Source organism: Tyto alba, unplaced genomic scaffold (genome assembly GCF_018691265.1).
Source record: "Tyto alba isolate M040663 unplaced genomic scaffold, T.alba_DEE_v4.0 Super-Scaffold_1, whole genome shotgun sequence".
Classification (NCBI taxonomy): Eukaryota; Metazoa; Chordata; class Aves; order Strigiformes; family Tytonidae; genus Tyto; species Tyto alba.
The window spans coordinates 38,921,487-38,934,838 of NW_024881261.1; the positions used below are offsets into that span (position 1 = coordinate 38,921,487).

General features: G+C 53.9%; 1 protein-coding gene across 1 annotated transcript in view; it reads right to left on the minus strand.

Annotated features, from left to right (window-relative positions):
• Nucleotides 1-618: 618 nt before the first annotated feature.
• The window catches only part of PAPSS2 (3'-phosphoadenosine 5'-phosphosulfate synthase 2), a 31,344-nt gene continuing 18,610 nt past the window's right edge, over nucleotides 619-13,352 (minus strand). The window contains exons 3-12 of the mRNA XM_042791626.1: nucleotides 12,077-12,312; nucleotides 11,167-11,305; nucleotides 10,785-10,903; nucleotides 10,562-10,675; nucleotides 10,002-10,113; nucleotides 6,434-6,639; nucleotides 5,329-5,464; nucleotides 4,479-4,747; nucleotides 3,234-3,463; nucleotides 619-2,766 (exon numbers count right to left, since the gene is read on the minus strand). Of these exons, the coding sequence (XP_042647560.1) occupies nucleotides 2,625-2,766; nucleotides 3,234-3,463; nucleotides 4,479-4,747; nucleotides 5,329-5,464; nucleotides 6,434-6,639; nucleotides 10,002-10,113; nucleotides 10,562-10,675; nucleotides 10,785-10,903; nucleotides 11,167-11,305; nucleotides 12,077-12,312 (1,703 nt within the window). The 3' untranslated portion in view covers nucleotides 619-2,624. The remainder of the gene's footprint in view (nucleotides 2,767-3,233; nucleotides 3,464-4,478; nucleotides 4,748-5,328; nucleotides 5,465-6,433; nucleotides 6,640-10,001; nucleotides 10,114-10,561; nucleotides 10,676-10,784; nucleotides 10,904-11,166; nucleotides 11,306-12,076; nucleotides 12,313-13,352) is intronic.

Sequence of the window (13,352 nt, forward strand, 5' to 3'; positions counted from 1 at the left end):
CCAGTACTGCCCTCGCAGCCCTACCGCAATTTCACCTGAGATGGGTCTTTAAAAGGTTTAAAGGCCGAATCCTCTGGCAGGAAGAGGCAGAGACGTTCTCGGCAGGGAAATAAAGTGTTTAAGAGCTGTTCAGCTGTAGCGGTCACCAGTAGGCAGCGTGCACAACCCAAGCCCGACCGAAATGGTCCCGGGGCTGTAAAAGCAGCTGCTCATCCTGCAGCGCAAACCAAAACCTCGGGAGTAGCTTTAACAGGGGAATAAATGATGGGGGTGTTTGCTCTGTGGCCCCCGGCCCCGGGCTGCTTCTAGCAGGGCCCTGGGGAAGAGCCCGCACGCTGCGGCGTCTCCCCGTAATTCGGGAGGGTTTTAGCAGCTGGGTGGTGCTTAAGTGCTGGTCGGGCAGCCCAGACGGTGCCGTCCCTGCGCTTGTTGAACAAGCCTATTTAACACTGCGCAGCCCAGACAGCAAAAAAGAGAAATCAGCGGAGGTTTCACCCGAGGCAGGAGCGCGCAGGGCTGGCCCGGGGCGGGGGGTGCTGTGGCTACAGCCCTGTCACAGCCCCCAGCGAACCAACGGGCTTGTAATTCTCCCCGTAAAAACGGCAAAGCAAGAGTTAGTTCCACATATAAATATTTATTTGTACTAAAAGTGAGGGGTTTGTAGCAGAATATCGAGTTCAGAATATATTAAATCATGAGATGCATCAGTTGAGGTACAAATTCCAGTCTCATGTCTTTAATAAATACACAATAAAAAAAAACCTAGTCCACATACTCTAGTTTAATCAGAGGTAATCAGTACGCTACGCTATTTTCAAAGGATAATACAAAATTGGTGTTTTGCTGCAACCATTTGGATTTACTGCAGGTTGGGGGGTTTTTTAACCACTTGGTTATTTTAAGGTGAACAGCAACAGCACTATTTCCCTATTTAAAAATGACAAATCTTGCAAGCGTAGATGGGAGTATTGCTTTTAGTCTGCCAGGTCCCTGCCAGAGGGCCCCAGTGTAAAAGGCACTGGTGCTAGTGTGCTTTCAGCTGCTGCCACGGGTGGTGCTGCAGCATTTTTCTTGAGGTATAATACAGCTTTGGGCTCTCTGCTCAATACTTAGAAAAATTACCAAAAAAAAAAAAAAAAACCCAAAAAAACAACCAAACAAACAAACAAAAAAAAAACCAAACAAAAAAAGAAAAAACCAACCAAACAAAACAACAGAAAAAAACCCCACCAAAACAGTTGACAAACAAAAAAAAAGACTTTTTCAAAAATATTCCCAATCACAGACATAGTCTTGGACACAGTAGCACGGCCACAGCAAAACAGGTTTTAGCACGCCAGGTAGCTCACTATCCTAAGTTACAAGCGGAAGCACGATTGGTTTTACTGAGCACAGAGCCATCATCAAGACTGAAGCGCAAGAAGAGGAGCACGCTGCTTCCATTCCATTTGAAACACGTTCTGACCGGTCCTGGGGCAGGAACTAAGAATGGCCGAGCACAAAAATCATCCGTTCAGGTGGATTGCCAAGCACTAACGAGCGCGCAGTTGTCTTCCCTCACTAAACCCCCTCGCTGCCATCCTCCCCCCGTCCCCCAGCCAGCGCCACCGTCGCCGCCCCAAAGCGAAATCAGGTCACGGGGAGCCACGCGGGGCTACGGGTAGGGATGAGGGCAAGCACTGAGCCCCCCCCCCGCCCCGCGTGTTTTACTGGCTATTGCCGCTCAGCCCCACCTCACGCTGCGATTTCACCGACTCGCCTTTCATTCGGGTGGGGGGAGCAGGGGCAGAGGGAAGCGGGGTCCCATCCTCCGGGGTAAGGGGATACCCCCCAACAAGCGCCTGAAGAGCAATCCTCGGTTTCTGCCTGCTGCCCTCGGCTGTCCCGGAGATCCCCTGGGCTTGACGGTGCCTGGCAGGGCAGCTTCCCCCAGCTGGCCACGGCAGAGTCCCCGCAGCAAAGCTGAACGCGGAGCACCAGTTAAGGCTGAGCCCAGGTTTTGTTTTGACCGGCGAGGTCGAGCAGGAGGGAAGCAAGGAAGAACAGTGAGGGATCGTCTCGGCCACGAGGGACTGGTGCTGGTTAAGGCTCATTAAAACAAAATCCTTTTAAAAAAATCCCGCTGTCAGCAAAATCGAAGGCACAACCCGAAGGGCAGCGACTGGAGCTGAGCAGCGAGCGCCCACTTCCCTCTCCCACCTCAGCAGCAGCAGCAGCTGCTCCTGCCCCTGGGGGCAGCGCCGAGCGAGGGGTAGTGGAAAGGCACTTCTCCGTTTCTGCTCCGCGCAGGCGACGGGCGCGTTTTTATCCTGGTGCCGAGGTCCCGGCGGCACCAAAATGACCCAGCTAGGCCCAACCGGGGGCAGCGCTCGGCTGGGAATGAGGGGCCCGCTGCCCTTCCCTCCCGGCTCCACGGGGACGCGCCCGGCAGCTTCAGGGGCAGAAGGAGCAGGCTCGAAGTATTTCTGATTCGGAAAAAAACCACTCTGACCCGGGCAGGGAAATCCTACAGTCAGAGCGCTGGAAATGCCAAGTAACTGATCTGTGTTGTAGGAAATCAATCAATCATCGCTCACTCTTAATACAAGTATTTCTAGGGGGGGGGGGGGGGGGGAGGAGTAGTGTTAATTCTTTTTTTCCAGTGACTGGTAGTACTCGGTTAGGACTTTCCAAGCTTTGGGGGCCATGAAGCCATCTGGTGGGTTTTCACCCTCTCGAGCAAGCTTCCTCATGCGCGTTCCCGAGATGAAGTCAAACTCGTTGTGCCTGCGCAAAGCAGAGACAGGGGGGAAATCAGCACAGGTGGCCGGGAAAGGCAGAGCACGAGGCCGGACGCCTCCCGGCACGGCACGGGCACCCCCCGAGCGCGGCGGCACGCCCCCGTTTACGATCGGCGGCAACGGGGTTTCCTCTTTCGAGAGGAGCCGGAGTCGTCCACGACCCACGTCAGCTGCGCGAGGTTTTATTTCTACTGCCACACTGTCCCCAAAGTGTGCTTCTTATCCTGGCGGCTACAAAGGTGCATCTTTAGTTTCATACGACCTGCCTTTGACCCGACGGCAGCACCTGGAGGGGAAAGCAGGTGGCTCTCACAGGTTCTTTCCCCCGTTCCTCGCCTTAAGAAGAACAGCGACCGCTGTTCCCTCTCCCCTGGCAAGCTGCAAGCCAGAAGCGATCACAAACCGCGTCCGCTGCGCCGGCTGAAGAAACAGCGACGCTGCTGCCCGCGTTACCTTTGGGGGTCATAGAAATCCATGGCCCGTTTGGATTTATTGTAAGCAGCCACCCGGAAGGGGATGATTTCCACCGAGGTGAGGCCCGGCGCCATGCTGAGGACCTTCCCTCCCTGCGTGGGCTCGTAGAGGTCCTTCTTGGTCTCGGGGTGAGGCATGCCTGCGGGGTCGCGCCCCACGATGTAAAAATTGGCCCCAGCAATCATGCGAGCGCGGCAGTGCCACTGCACCTGCACAGGGGAGAGACGAGCAGCAGCGGCTGAGGGCTGGAGCAGTGGTGGGAGGGGGGGGAGGGAGGGAAGGGAGGGGGGCAGGAAGGAAGGCGGGAGGGAGGGAGGGAGGGGGGGAGGAAGGCAGGCAGGCAGGCAGGAGGGAAGGAAGGAGGGAGGGAAGGAAGGAAGGCAGGAAGGCAGGAAGGCAGGAAGGCAGGAAGGAAGGAAGGAAGGAAGGAAGGAAGGAAGGAAGGAAGGAAGGAAGGAAGGAAGGAAGGAAGGAAGGAAGGAAGGAAGGAAGGAAGGAAGGAAGGAAGGAAGGAAGGAAGGAAGGAAGGAAGGAAGGAAGGAAGGAAGGAAGGAAGGAAGGAAGGAAGGAAGGAAGGAAGGAAGGAAGGAAGGAAGGAAGGAAGGAAGGAAGGAAGGAAGGAAGGAAGGAAGGAGGGAGGGAAGGAGGAAAGGAAAGAGGGAGGGAAGGAGGGAGGGAAGGAAGGAGGGAGGGAGGGAAGGAGGGAAGGAGGGAGGGAGGGAGGGAGGGAGGGAGGGAGGGAGGGAGGGAGGGAGGGAGGGAGGGAGGGAGGGAAGGAGGGAGGGAAGGAAAGAGGGAGGGAGGGAGGGAGGGAGGGAGGGAGGGAGGGAGGGAGGGAGGGAGGGAGGGAGGGAGGGAGGGAGGGAAGGAGGGAAGGAGGGAAGGAGGGAAGGAGGGAAGGAGGGAAGGAGGGAAGGAGGGAGGGGAGTGTCAGCAGCCTTGCTGCAGTTTCCCACAGCAATCTAGCTGCCCAGACTGATCTTCCCCTGCTTGAAGCCATCCCAGCTCCTCGGGACGTGTATTTCAAGGGAACCAGAGGGGATGGGAACGGCTCTCGTTCCAATGTGGTGGCCAACGGAGGCAGCCGTTGGCTTTTTGAACATGCAGAGACCACGGCCGCCGGCCCGTGAGCCCGCAGAGGCGACGGCTGCCCACGCAGCCCTCTCCTTCCTCCTCCTTCGGGGGAGGTTCCGCGTCTACCGCTTGCAAACCAGCCGACGTTACCTCCGTGGGGCCGGCGTAGAGCATGGGAGAGGGGAAGATGGCAACGATGGTCGACTTGGGGTCCAGGACTTGCTCCTCCAGCACCGCCGCGTGCTGCTTCATCCGCCACTCCAGCGGGACGTCGTCGTCTTTGGTCCACCCTCCCAGGGGGTGCAGGAGAAGCACGGGGTTTTTGTAACCCCTCTCCAAAAGCTGGCGCCGCGTGTCCTGCATGAGCAGGGCGTGCCCGTTGTGGACGGGGTTGCGCAGCTGAAACGCGAAGACGGCATCTGAAAGGGAAAGGTTCAGAGGGTCACAGGCCTGCGCTGACGTCAGAGCCTTACGTTTACGTAAAATACATTTTGACCCAGTCATGAGGTAAGTATGGCGTGAGATGCGTGTCCTGTCTTCACGGGAGAGAGGCCTTAAACCCCGTTGATGTTTCGTACACGTACGGTGCCTCTTCATCGCTCTGCCGAGTTTACTGTCATTGCACATCCCTCCTTTGGGGATGATTTCCGTCCTGTCAGCTCTCCTACAAAGGTCTGACGTGTCACTGGACACCTCTGAGTTGCCTTCTCAAGTGACCGGCCGCCTCTCCGAGCTCAACGGCACCTTCTGGAAGCTCCAACGTTCTCTCCCCAAAGTGAGGGTAGGCGCCTGACGCCTGCCAGCCCGGGGCACTTTTCGTGCCGTGCCCTCCCTCCCCCTCACCGTTCACCCCGCCCGGATGCCCCCACCTTTGGGAGCACGGCGAAGCGGTTTGGCAAGCGGGGTGAGCTTGAGAACGAGCAATCCCAGATCACACAAATCTCCCGGTGCCAGGTAGGGCAAGGAGAGCTGTGTCAGCGGTGCCACCCGGGGCACTCACCAGCGTTCATTTCTCTGAACTTCTGCTTGAGAGCGAGCGGTGTCAGGCGGTACTGGTCCAGCCCGTCGTTCCACTTGATCTTCTCCAGCACCAGGAGGTCTCCACCCACCAGCCAGTCTCCGCTCTCCACCACCATCTGTGAATTACGCGCGCCCGCATTACGGAGGGGACAGCAAAATATCTCCTCTTCCCTTTCCCGGGCTCCTTTGGGAAGCGTTAGACACGGCCCCACTTGCAGGGCGCTCCTCCCTTCTCCTTCAGCCCATTGTAGGGGGGGAAAACGTTCTCACAGGGACCGCGTGAACTGAACGCCGCGAGCAGCTCAACGGCGCACAGCGAGACGTCAGCCAACCGAGTCCCTCCCCGGGCGGCCGGGGGTCTACAAGTTAGGGCACGAGACCTTCTTCTACCACCTCATCCTTTGCTCTTTCCTCCTGGGAATATGCCAGAGGAATAAGCCTGCTGCAAGGTGAGCAACTCCTGCCGAATAATTAAAAGAGGTGTTTTAAGGTAGGGGGAAAGGATTAACACAGCTTTAGCCTTTTTAAGCAGACGGCTCAAGTCACTCGGTGGAACCGGGAGCTCTCCCTTTCTAAGGGGTGACGCTCTCTGTATCGCCAGAGAGTAAGTGGGAAGACAGAAGCTGTAAAAATACAACACCCGCGTTGGCTGCCTGTACAGAACAGAGAAATCGAGGAGTAAAACGTAGCTAAAAGGAGCACGGGTCAGCAATCTGCAGCATCAGCGTTTGGCGGCATCGCCGAGCCCATCGCACCCCAAGCGCCCGAAAACTCTGGGGGCTGAGTCGGTGCTCGCGCTGAAGACGTTTGGATGCCGGCACACCGGTGGAGACAAGCGGACGGAAGGAGCGGCTCCTCAGCAGCCTGCTCATTTTCCCTTTCACCTCGTGCCTGTTCTCTGATTTGCTAAGCGGCAAAGCGCAGCATTGACTGGCGAGCCTCGAAACTCTTTCCTGCCTGCTTGGGACCCAACGGGAAGGAGCTGGGCTCGCGGAGCAGACAGGACACCCGCGGAGCTCAAAACCTCGCGGAGGTTCTGGCTCTCCGGCCCCAGGTTTCCTCCGGCAGCAGGGGGACAAACCTACTTTGACGTGCGGGTGCTTGGCGCAGGTGGTGCCCCAGACGCGGGCGCAGCGCTCCTCCTTCCTGTGCTCGAAGTACTCGGGGCTCCGCAGGACCGCCACCCTCCGCCCCGCGTAGCTGAGCGCCAGCGCCTCGCAGCCCTCCAGGCGCTTCTTGTCCTCCGTGGAGATGGGCAGCACGATGGGGATGCTCAGGTTGACCACACCGTCTGGCAAGAAAAAGGAGGGGGTGAGAGGTGGGATCTGAACAGCCAGCCTCCAGCCTCAGGCACTCGTCTCGGGCGTCGAGTAGACAGAGGGAGAGACAAATTTTCCAGGACTAGCTCAGGGATTCACCATCAGTCATGTAAATTCAGTCACCGCCCCCTTTTTTTCTGCACCGCTAATGACTGGCAACGTTACTGGAATACTCAAGCTCCCCGTCTTCAGGCCAGAGATGCCTCAAAGACACCCGGAGCATTTCATCATTGCTTTCTGGACTCTAGCGCCCCGGAAAGATTGGTTCTTCTCCAGTTAGCTTGTTGTGAAGTCTCTTGGAAAAATGTAAACATCCTTGGAATATGCCACCTTGGGTATAACCTCTACCTCCTCTGACAGGAGAACCACCTCTATTAAGAAGGCTCCAGCTCGGTGTTCCCCAGGGCATCTCCTCCCCTGCAGACCTCCTGAACTGCCTCTTCCAACAGGGAAAACACCGTCACCCTTCGCTTTGTTTCTGTTTTTTTTTTTTTTCTGTCTATCTCTACACTGTTACTCCTCCTCCTTTACATCTCTGCAGAGTCCATTTTTCATTTATTTTCTCTGTATATGCAGTGAGTCTACTGTTGCAAGTGTAGTTTCTCATTTCAGCATTGTCCCTAAATACTTTGAAGTCATGTTGGTTTTATTCCCGCTCCCCCAATTTCCCAGCCCTCCACTGAGGGCCTCCCATTCCTCCTCGGATATCCCAGGATTAATATAGAAGAATCAGCCTCTCACACGGGTTTCCATTCACAAACAAGAACGAACAAATCACTGATTCAATTTGTTCCGATCTGACCAAAATAATTTTGGATCCTCGAGAGTCTTAATTTGAGGATTTTGACTACGACATAGATTATTATTTTTTTTAATCTTTATTAAAACGTTTGCATTTACTTTTAATTCACGACTAGGTATCATTCGTCTGCCAGACAGCAATTTTCAAGCGCCTTCATGAATAATCGTAACTACAGTCACACGGGATCCAATCAATATCAACTTCGTACATTTAAATTATATTAACTGGTGATCAGTCGATAAAGTCAGCATGGAAAAAGCTGAATTATGCAACCACCAAATGATTGCTGAAGCTGAGGATTTCCATGTTCCATTTCCAAATGCAAGATGAAAGTTTAAAAAAAAAAAAAATCATTCCAGCAGAGGTAATTCCAAAATTACATGGCTGGGATCTTTGTGACGACCAGTCAGTAGGACACGGGGTGTGTCATTCCACTTCGCAACTGGCTGAATCGTAAACAGGCCACGGTTGTGTCTAGTCTTAATAATTTTCTTTTTTTTTTTTTTTTTGTAAATCTCAAGAAATTACTTTCTAGCCAAAAAAAAAAACCTAAATTGAAGTGATTGCCATACAACCTAAGAACGGTTACATACATACCAGCTACAGAGCGATTCCTTCCTGGGAGAACACAAACACAATTAAGATAATTAACACTCCCGGGCACCCGCGTTGCAGCAGCTGTTTGAAGACCCGAAGCCGCTGACGCCGCAGGGCGGTTGGGGTGCCCGTGCCCCCCCCCGGGTGCTGCCCAGCCCCGCCGCGCTGGCCGGCAGCGACGGATGGCACCCACGCTCCCCCCGTCACCCGGCCCCGAGAGGGGCACCCGACGGAGCCCGGACCCCTGCTACGCACAGACCCGGCTTTCTTCCCGGTGGCTCTACTCAAAACGGCTCACGCACCCAACTCTTGGTAGCACCGAGGTGGGATTTACCGCTCAAAGCCCGAGCGAGAGGAGCGTTGGCTTGCACAACTCCACCGGAACAACTGTAGCCCTTCCGGGCACAGCCAAAAAAAAAAGGTCACCCGCACCCCGGAGCAAAAGGCTTGGACCAATGAGTCTGGAAAGACCAGCCTCAAACCTCTCTTTGGCAATGCTGCACCCCAGCCTTGGCACCACGGGATGGAAACCCTCCCCTGTTTCCTAAAGCTCACCCGAGCAAAGCAGGGATGTTCTCCGTCCTGCCCAGGTGTTACCCCGCGGGCTTGAGCACGCAGGTGCCAAGCACGGAGCCCTCTGCGGCGACAAGGAGGACCGGGGCCTGGTGTTGCTGCCCTCTCCTACAAGGACCTTGCTCTGGAGACTTCGTCCCGTCCCCCCCCCAAAAGCCAGTGTCTTGGGCTTTGTCCCCGACCCCAGGGAGCATTCCAAACCCTCAGTGTACGGCCACGGACACCAGAGGAGCTGTGCTGAGTGATGCCGACAGGTCTGGAGCCGGGGCGGGGGGCACCCCACTAACAGATGCTCTTTAAGACAAGCCTGGGGCGCGAAGTGCGGAGCTCTGGAGCGACGCGGTGGTTACACGGCACCTCCGCGACCTCGTCGGGCACTACAGGCAGCTCAAAGACCACAGCTCGGGGGCTGGGAACAAGGACAGGTGCTTCTGAACACTGTTTGCACACTAGGCGGGACGCAAAAGGCTACGACGTGTCTGAAAGCAGAAGCCCTCGCACAGACACTCCTCCGGTCCAAAGCAAGCAGTCCGGAGCTCCGCCTCTGCTGCACGGTGCCCGAATCCTAATAACGGCAGCACAGCCATGGGGTCCTCCAGAAGGAGGGCAAGACTCAAAGGGACTCACTCGCCGACGTCCCAGATCTCCAGGCCAGAGATGCTATCGGGTCTACAAAACTGAAAGGGAGTGCCCTGAGTGCACGGGAAGGCAGAGTGACGGCAGGTACAGCTGAGAAACAGGACAGAAACATCTACTGCCCCGGTCTCAGCCGCGGATGATCACTGCCTAAATACTCTTTCCCTTTTCCAGGGACGAAGCACCTCTGTCACGTTGCTAATGAATAGAGAAATCTGATTCGTTTCAAGTTTTGGTAAGGGATAAGCAGGAAAACAGGGAAGGGGGGGGGGGGGGGGGGGAGGTGGGAAAGTGAAATCAGGTGCTGTTCCTGTTTCCAAGGAGCAGCTGCCTTCTCCTCCCACCTCAAATTCAGCCCGGCAGCCTCCCTGCTTACTTGGCTCTGGGTTTGCATCTTTATTTACCCTGGTCTAACCAAGCATGAAAAGAGCTAAACAACGCCTCCCGAAACGTTTGATGGGCGCCGTGTGAGACGTCAAAGCTGCGAGCCAGGGCCCCCCCCCCCCAGAGCTGCAGCACGGGGATCTCTGTCCCCTTTCATACCCTTTGGTGCATTTCGGAGCGTGGCTTCCCGGCCCCGGTGGTGCTTTATGAGCCCTCGCATTTAACGGGCGGGAGGAAAGGAGGACGACGGCGCGGGGCCGAGCATGAAGCTTTTCTGTCCGGCTGCCGGCCGAGGCGCCACGGGGCGAGCAGCACGTTAACACAAAGCGTGGGGATTCGTACCATTCAGCAGGGTGCCAAAATGGATCACTTGCAAGTACTCTGCCTCACGCATGAAGCCGGTCAGCGGAGTGGCCCAGCCTTCGCTCAGCACCTGCACCCACTGCAGATCCAGCTGCAAAACAAACCCAAATGGCACTCCTGTCACCAGGGCACGCTCAGAGGTTGCTTTTCCTTCCCTTCTGCTGCACCAGCTTTCTCATTTGTTTTGCTTCAGATATAGGGCGCTCATAAAGGGGGAGAAAGCCAGAGGGCGGGGGTTGGTTTGGGTTTTTTTTTTTCATCCAGACTCAGGTACTTTCATAGCACGACTGCTTGCAGGACTGTTCTAACGCGACGAAGGAGACTGATGGCCCTGGCTTGCTACAGCACGGGGTGGAGACACGGCAGAAAATGGCTGAGCGTCAGGAGCACGGTTCAGCTTGCCAGAAACCACAGCCACACAAGGACCCAGCCATCAGAGTAACAGAGCCCCCCCCCAGCAACATCCCCGTCGAAGCTTCTACCCTTCAAACAGTTCAATAATGAGCGATGCACAGCACAGCGCCCACGCACGACAATACCTTAGTGATCTCGACGGATGGCAGCATCTCTGCTTCAGCCCGGACACTATCGAGTTTATTTTCAGGTACAAACAGCTCGAGAACATCCTTAATCGAGCCATGGGGCACGATGTTCTGAAAGAGAGAGACAGGCAGCAAGTGTCGTAACGTGCTGGTTTCTAAACGCACACCAAGAACTCCGAAAGCAGGTTTACAAGCCGGCGGTGGCATAAAAGTGACCTACTTGTGTTTGGAGGAGCTCCACAACCTGCTGAATACATTCAGACACTGACGCAACATTCGTTTTCAAGACCAGTTCAGGAGACTCGGGCTTCTCATACTCTGAGTCAATCCCTGTGAATCCTATGGACAATTAAACCCGGAGTAAATGTATTTAATCTAACACTCGGTGCCTTAGAGCCAACAAAGCTGTGCAAACAACCAGAAACTATCCAACCACACTGGGTACTACAAGTGACACTTGGAACAGCAAAATGAGGGAAACAGGATACCCTTGGGCACTACAAAAAGCTTTGAGTAACCCACCTCTCCGTGCAGAGCCGCAACAAGCAGCTATCCAATGCTTCAGAAAGCAAAAGGCAAAGTAAGAGCTTGCTCTTCCATACCTTTGATCTCTCCAGCTCTTGCCTTTTTGTACAGGCCCTTCACATCTCTGCTTTCACAAATATTTAGAGGAGCATCTACAAAGATTTCAAAGAAAGGAAGTCCAGCTGCCTCATGAATTTTCCGTGCATTTTGACGATCCTGTTAGAAAAAAGACAGGAGAATCATCAGTGTCCGGATTGCAGCAAGCACCTTCCTACTACATGACACGTCCTGGAATTCGACACAGGTAAATTCATCTCTGGTCTAGTTTTACTAAATTTACACTGATTCTAGTGAGGGTTTTTCATCTCCCTTCCTCACTTTTCTTTAAAGATACTTTAAAAAAAAAAAAAAAAAAACAACACAAAAAAAAACCCAAACCAAAACAAAAAAAACCACAGAACTTTGATATGTTTTCATTTTTTTCCATCTGAAATATTGAGAAGATCTCTTCATTAACCAGGACAGCAGGACTTTAGAACATGAATAATTATCTGTCCTGTGTTGAAAAAAGGAACTGCTTGCATCAGCTTGGTAACGTCAGCTACTTGGTATTCTCACGAAGCATAAAAACACAATCAATACTTCTACAAACAGAGCAGTGATAGCACCATGACAGGCTACTGCTTCCATGCCTCTTTTCTACCTCCTAGTAAGTTAATGGTAGGAACCTCTGTAAAGAGATTTTAAACTGCTCCTAGATTTTAAGCAATTTGTAATACTGGATATATTCAAAGAGGTCATGTCAAACTGCCCTTTAGAAATTTGTACGGATTGTGTGTCAGTGGTGTTTTACAAAAGAACAGGGAAGTTAAAAGGAGCATCTGATGGCATATATAGGAAGTCCTCTATGTAAATCTCTCTTCCCTAAGTACAATCATGAGATCAAGGCTGCCCAGGAAAGAGCAGAATACGACGCAGTGAGTTTACCTTTGTGAAAGGAGAAATGAAACTAGTTATGCAGACGAGGCCAGCATCAGCAAACAGCCTGGCCACTTCTGCGATGCGGCGGATGTTCTCCTCGCGGTCCCCAGCCGAGAAACCCAGGTTTTTATTCAAGCCATGCCGAACATTATCACCATCCAGGGAATAGCAAGGGATGCCATGAGAGACCAAGTACTCTTCCAGAGCAAAGCCAATGGTAGTCTTGCCAGCTCCAGAAAGGCCTGGAGGGAGACAGAAAAGCGAAGTTTGGGTTTGAGGTCGAAAGAGTGAAAATGACAGTGTGGCGCAATATGTCCCGGGACGTTGGCGATGAACACCACCTGTCTGAAGTTGCTTTAAGGAAGGAACGAGGTAGGGAAGTTGGATTCATCTTCTTAGCAAACAGTTACAACCACAGAACCCTGGCCAACCCTTCTTCTTGAAGGGGTGGCATTGATGCCATCAGAAAAGCTGCTATATCCCAACATCTGGAGGGTTTCGACCCAGCAGTGTTGCAAAAGTACCTCTTGCTGAGCCATGGGGAGACAAATAGGTACCAGTAAGTAGGAGAAGCTTAAAAGGATGCTGTTGCCTGTAAGTCTCTTGGCATCTTCATTTTCGTCCTCCTGTTCCCCCTCTGAACAGCCAACTGCTCTCCCAGACTGAACCCCAGGAGAGGTTCTTGCTGCATCTGGAGGGGGGGACACACACAGGCTCCAGCAGCAGCAGTCACCCCCCTGTAGGCACAAACACCTCCTTCTGCAGAAGCAGCACCCACAGAATCCATGTGAGCAGGAGCAGGATGGCTGTGTAGACAAGCAGTGCATTTTCAGCTGACCACATCTCCTGCAGCCATCAGCCAGAAAGACAACAATCCAAAATGGGGTGGCTGCTTCCCATCCCAGCTCCAGCCACCGCCACAAAAAGCGCTTGCTACTGGCTGTGTCGGAAAGCGACCAGTGCACCTGGAACACCAAACTCCTCCTTTCCCTCAGGCAGGGATCCATGTGTTGAAAACTCCTTGAGATGGAAGGGAACTTTGACTTAGGAGAGTGTTCCACCTCTGAACACCACAGCTGTTTCAGGGAACACTTAACCTCGGAGAATCTCCTGTGGAGATAGCATCATCTGCTCACTTGTTTTTATACCCTTTGCATGACACCTACTACTGACCAGTCATGGAGACAACACCCTGGGCAAGGTGGACTTTTGGTCTCATGCAGAACAGCCCTGTCTGTGCTGGAGAAGAAACCTGGCTTGGGCAGGGGTGAATCCTGCTGGC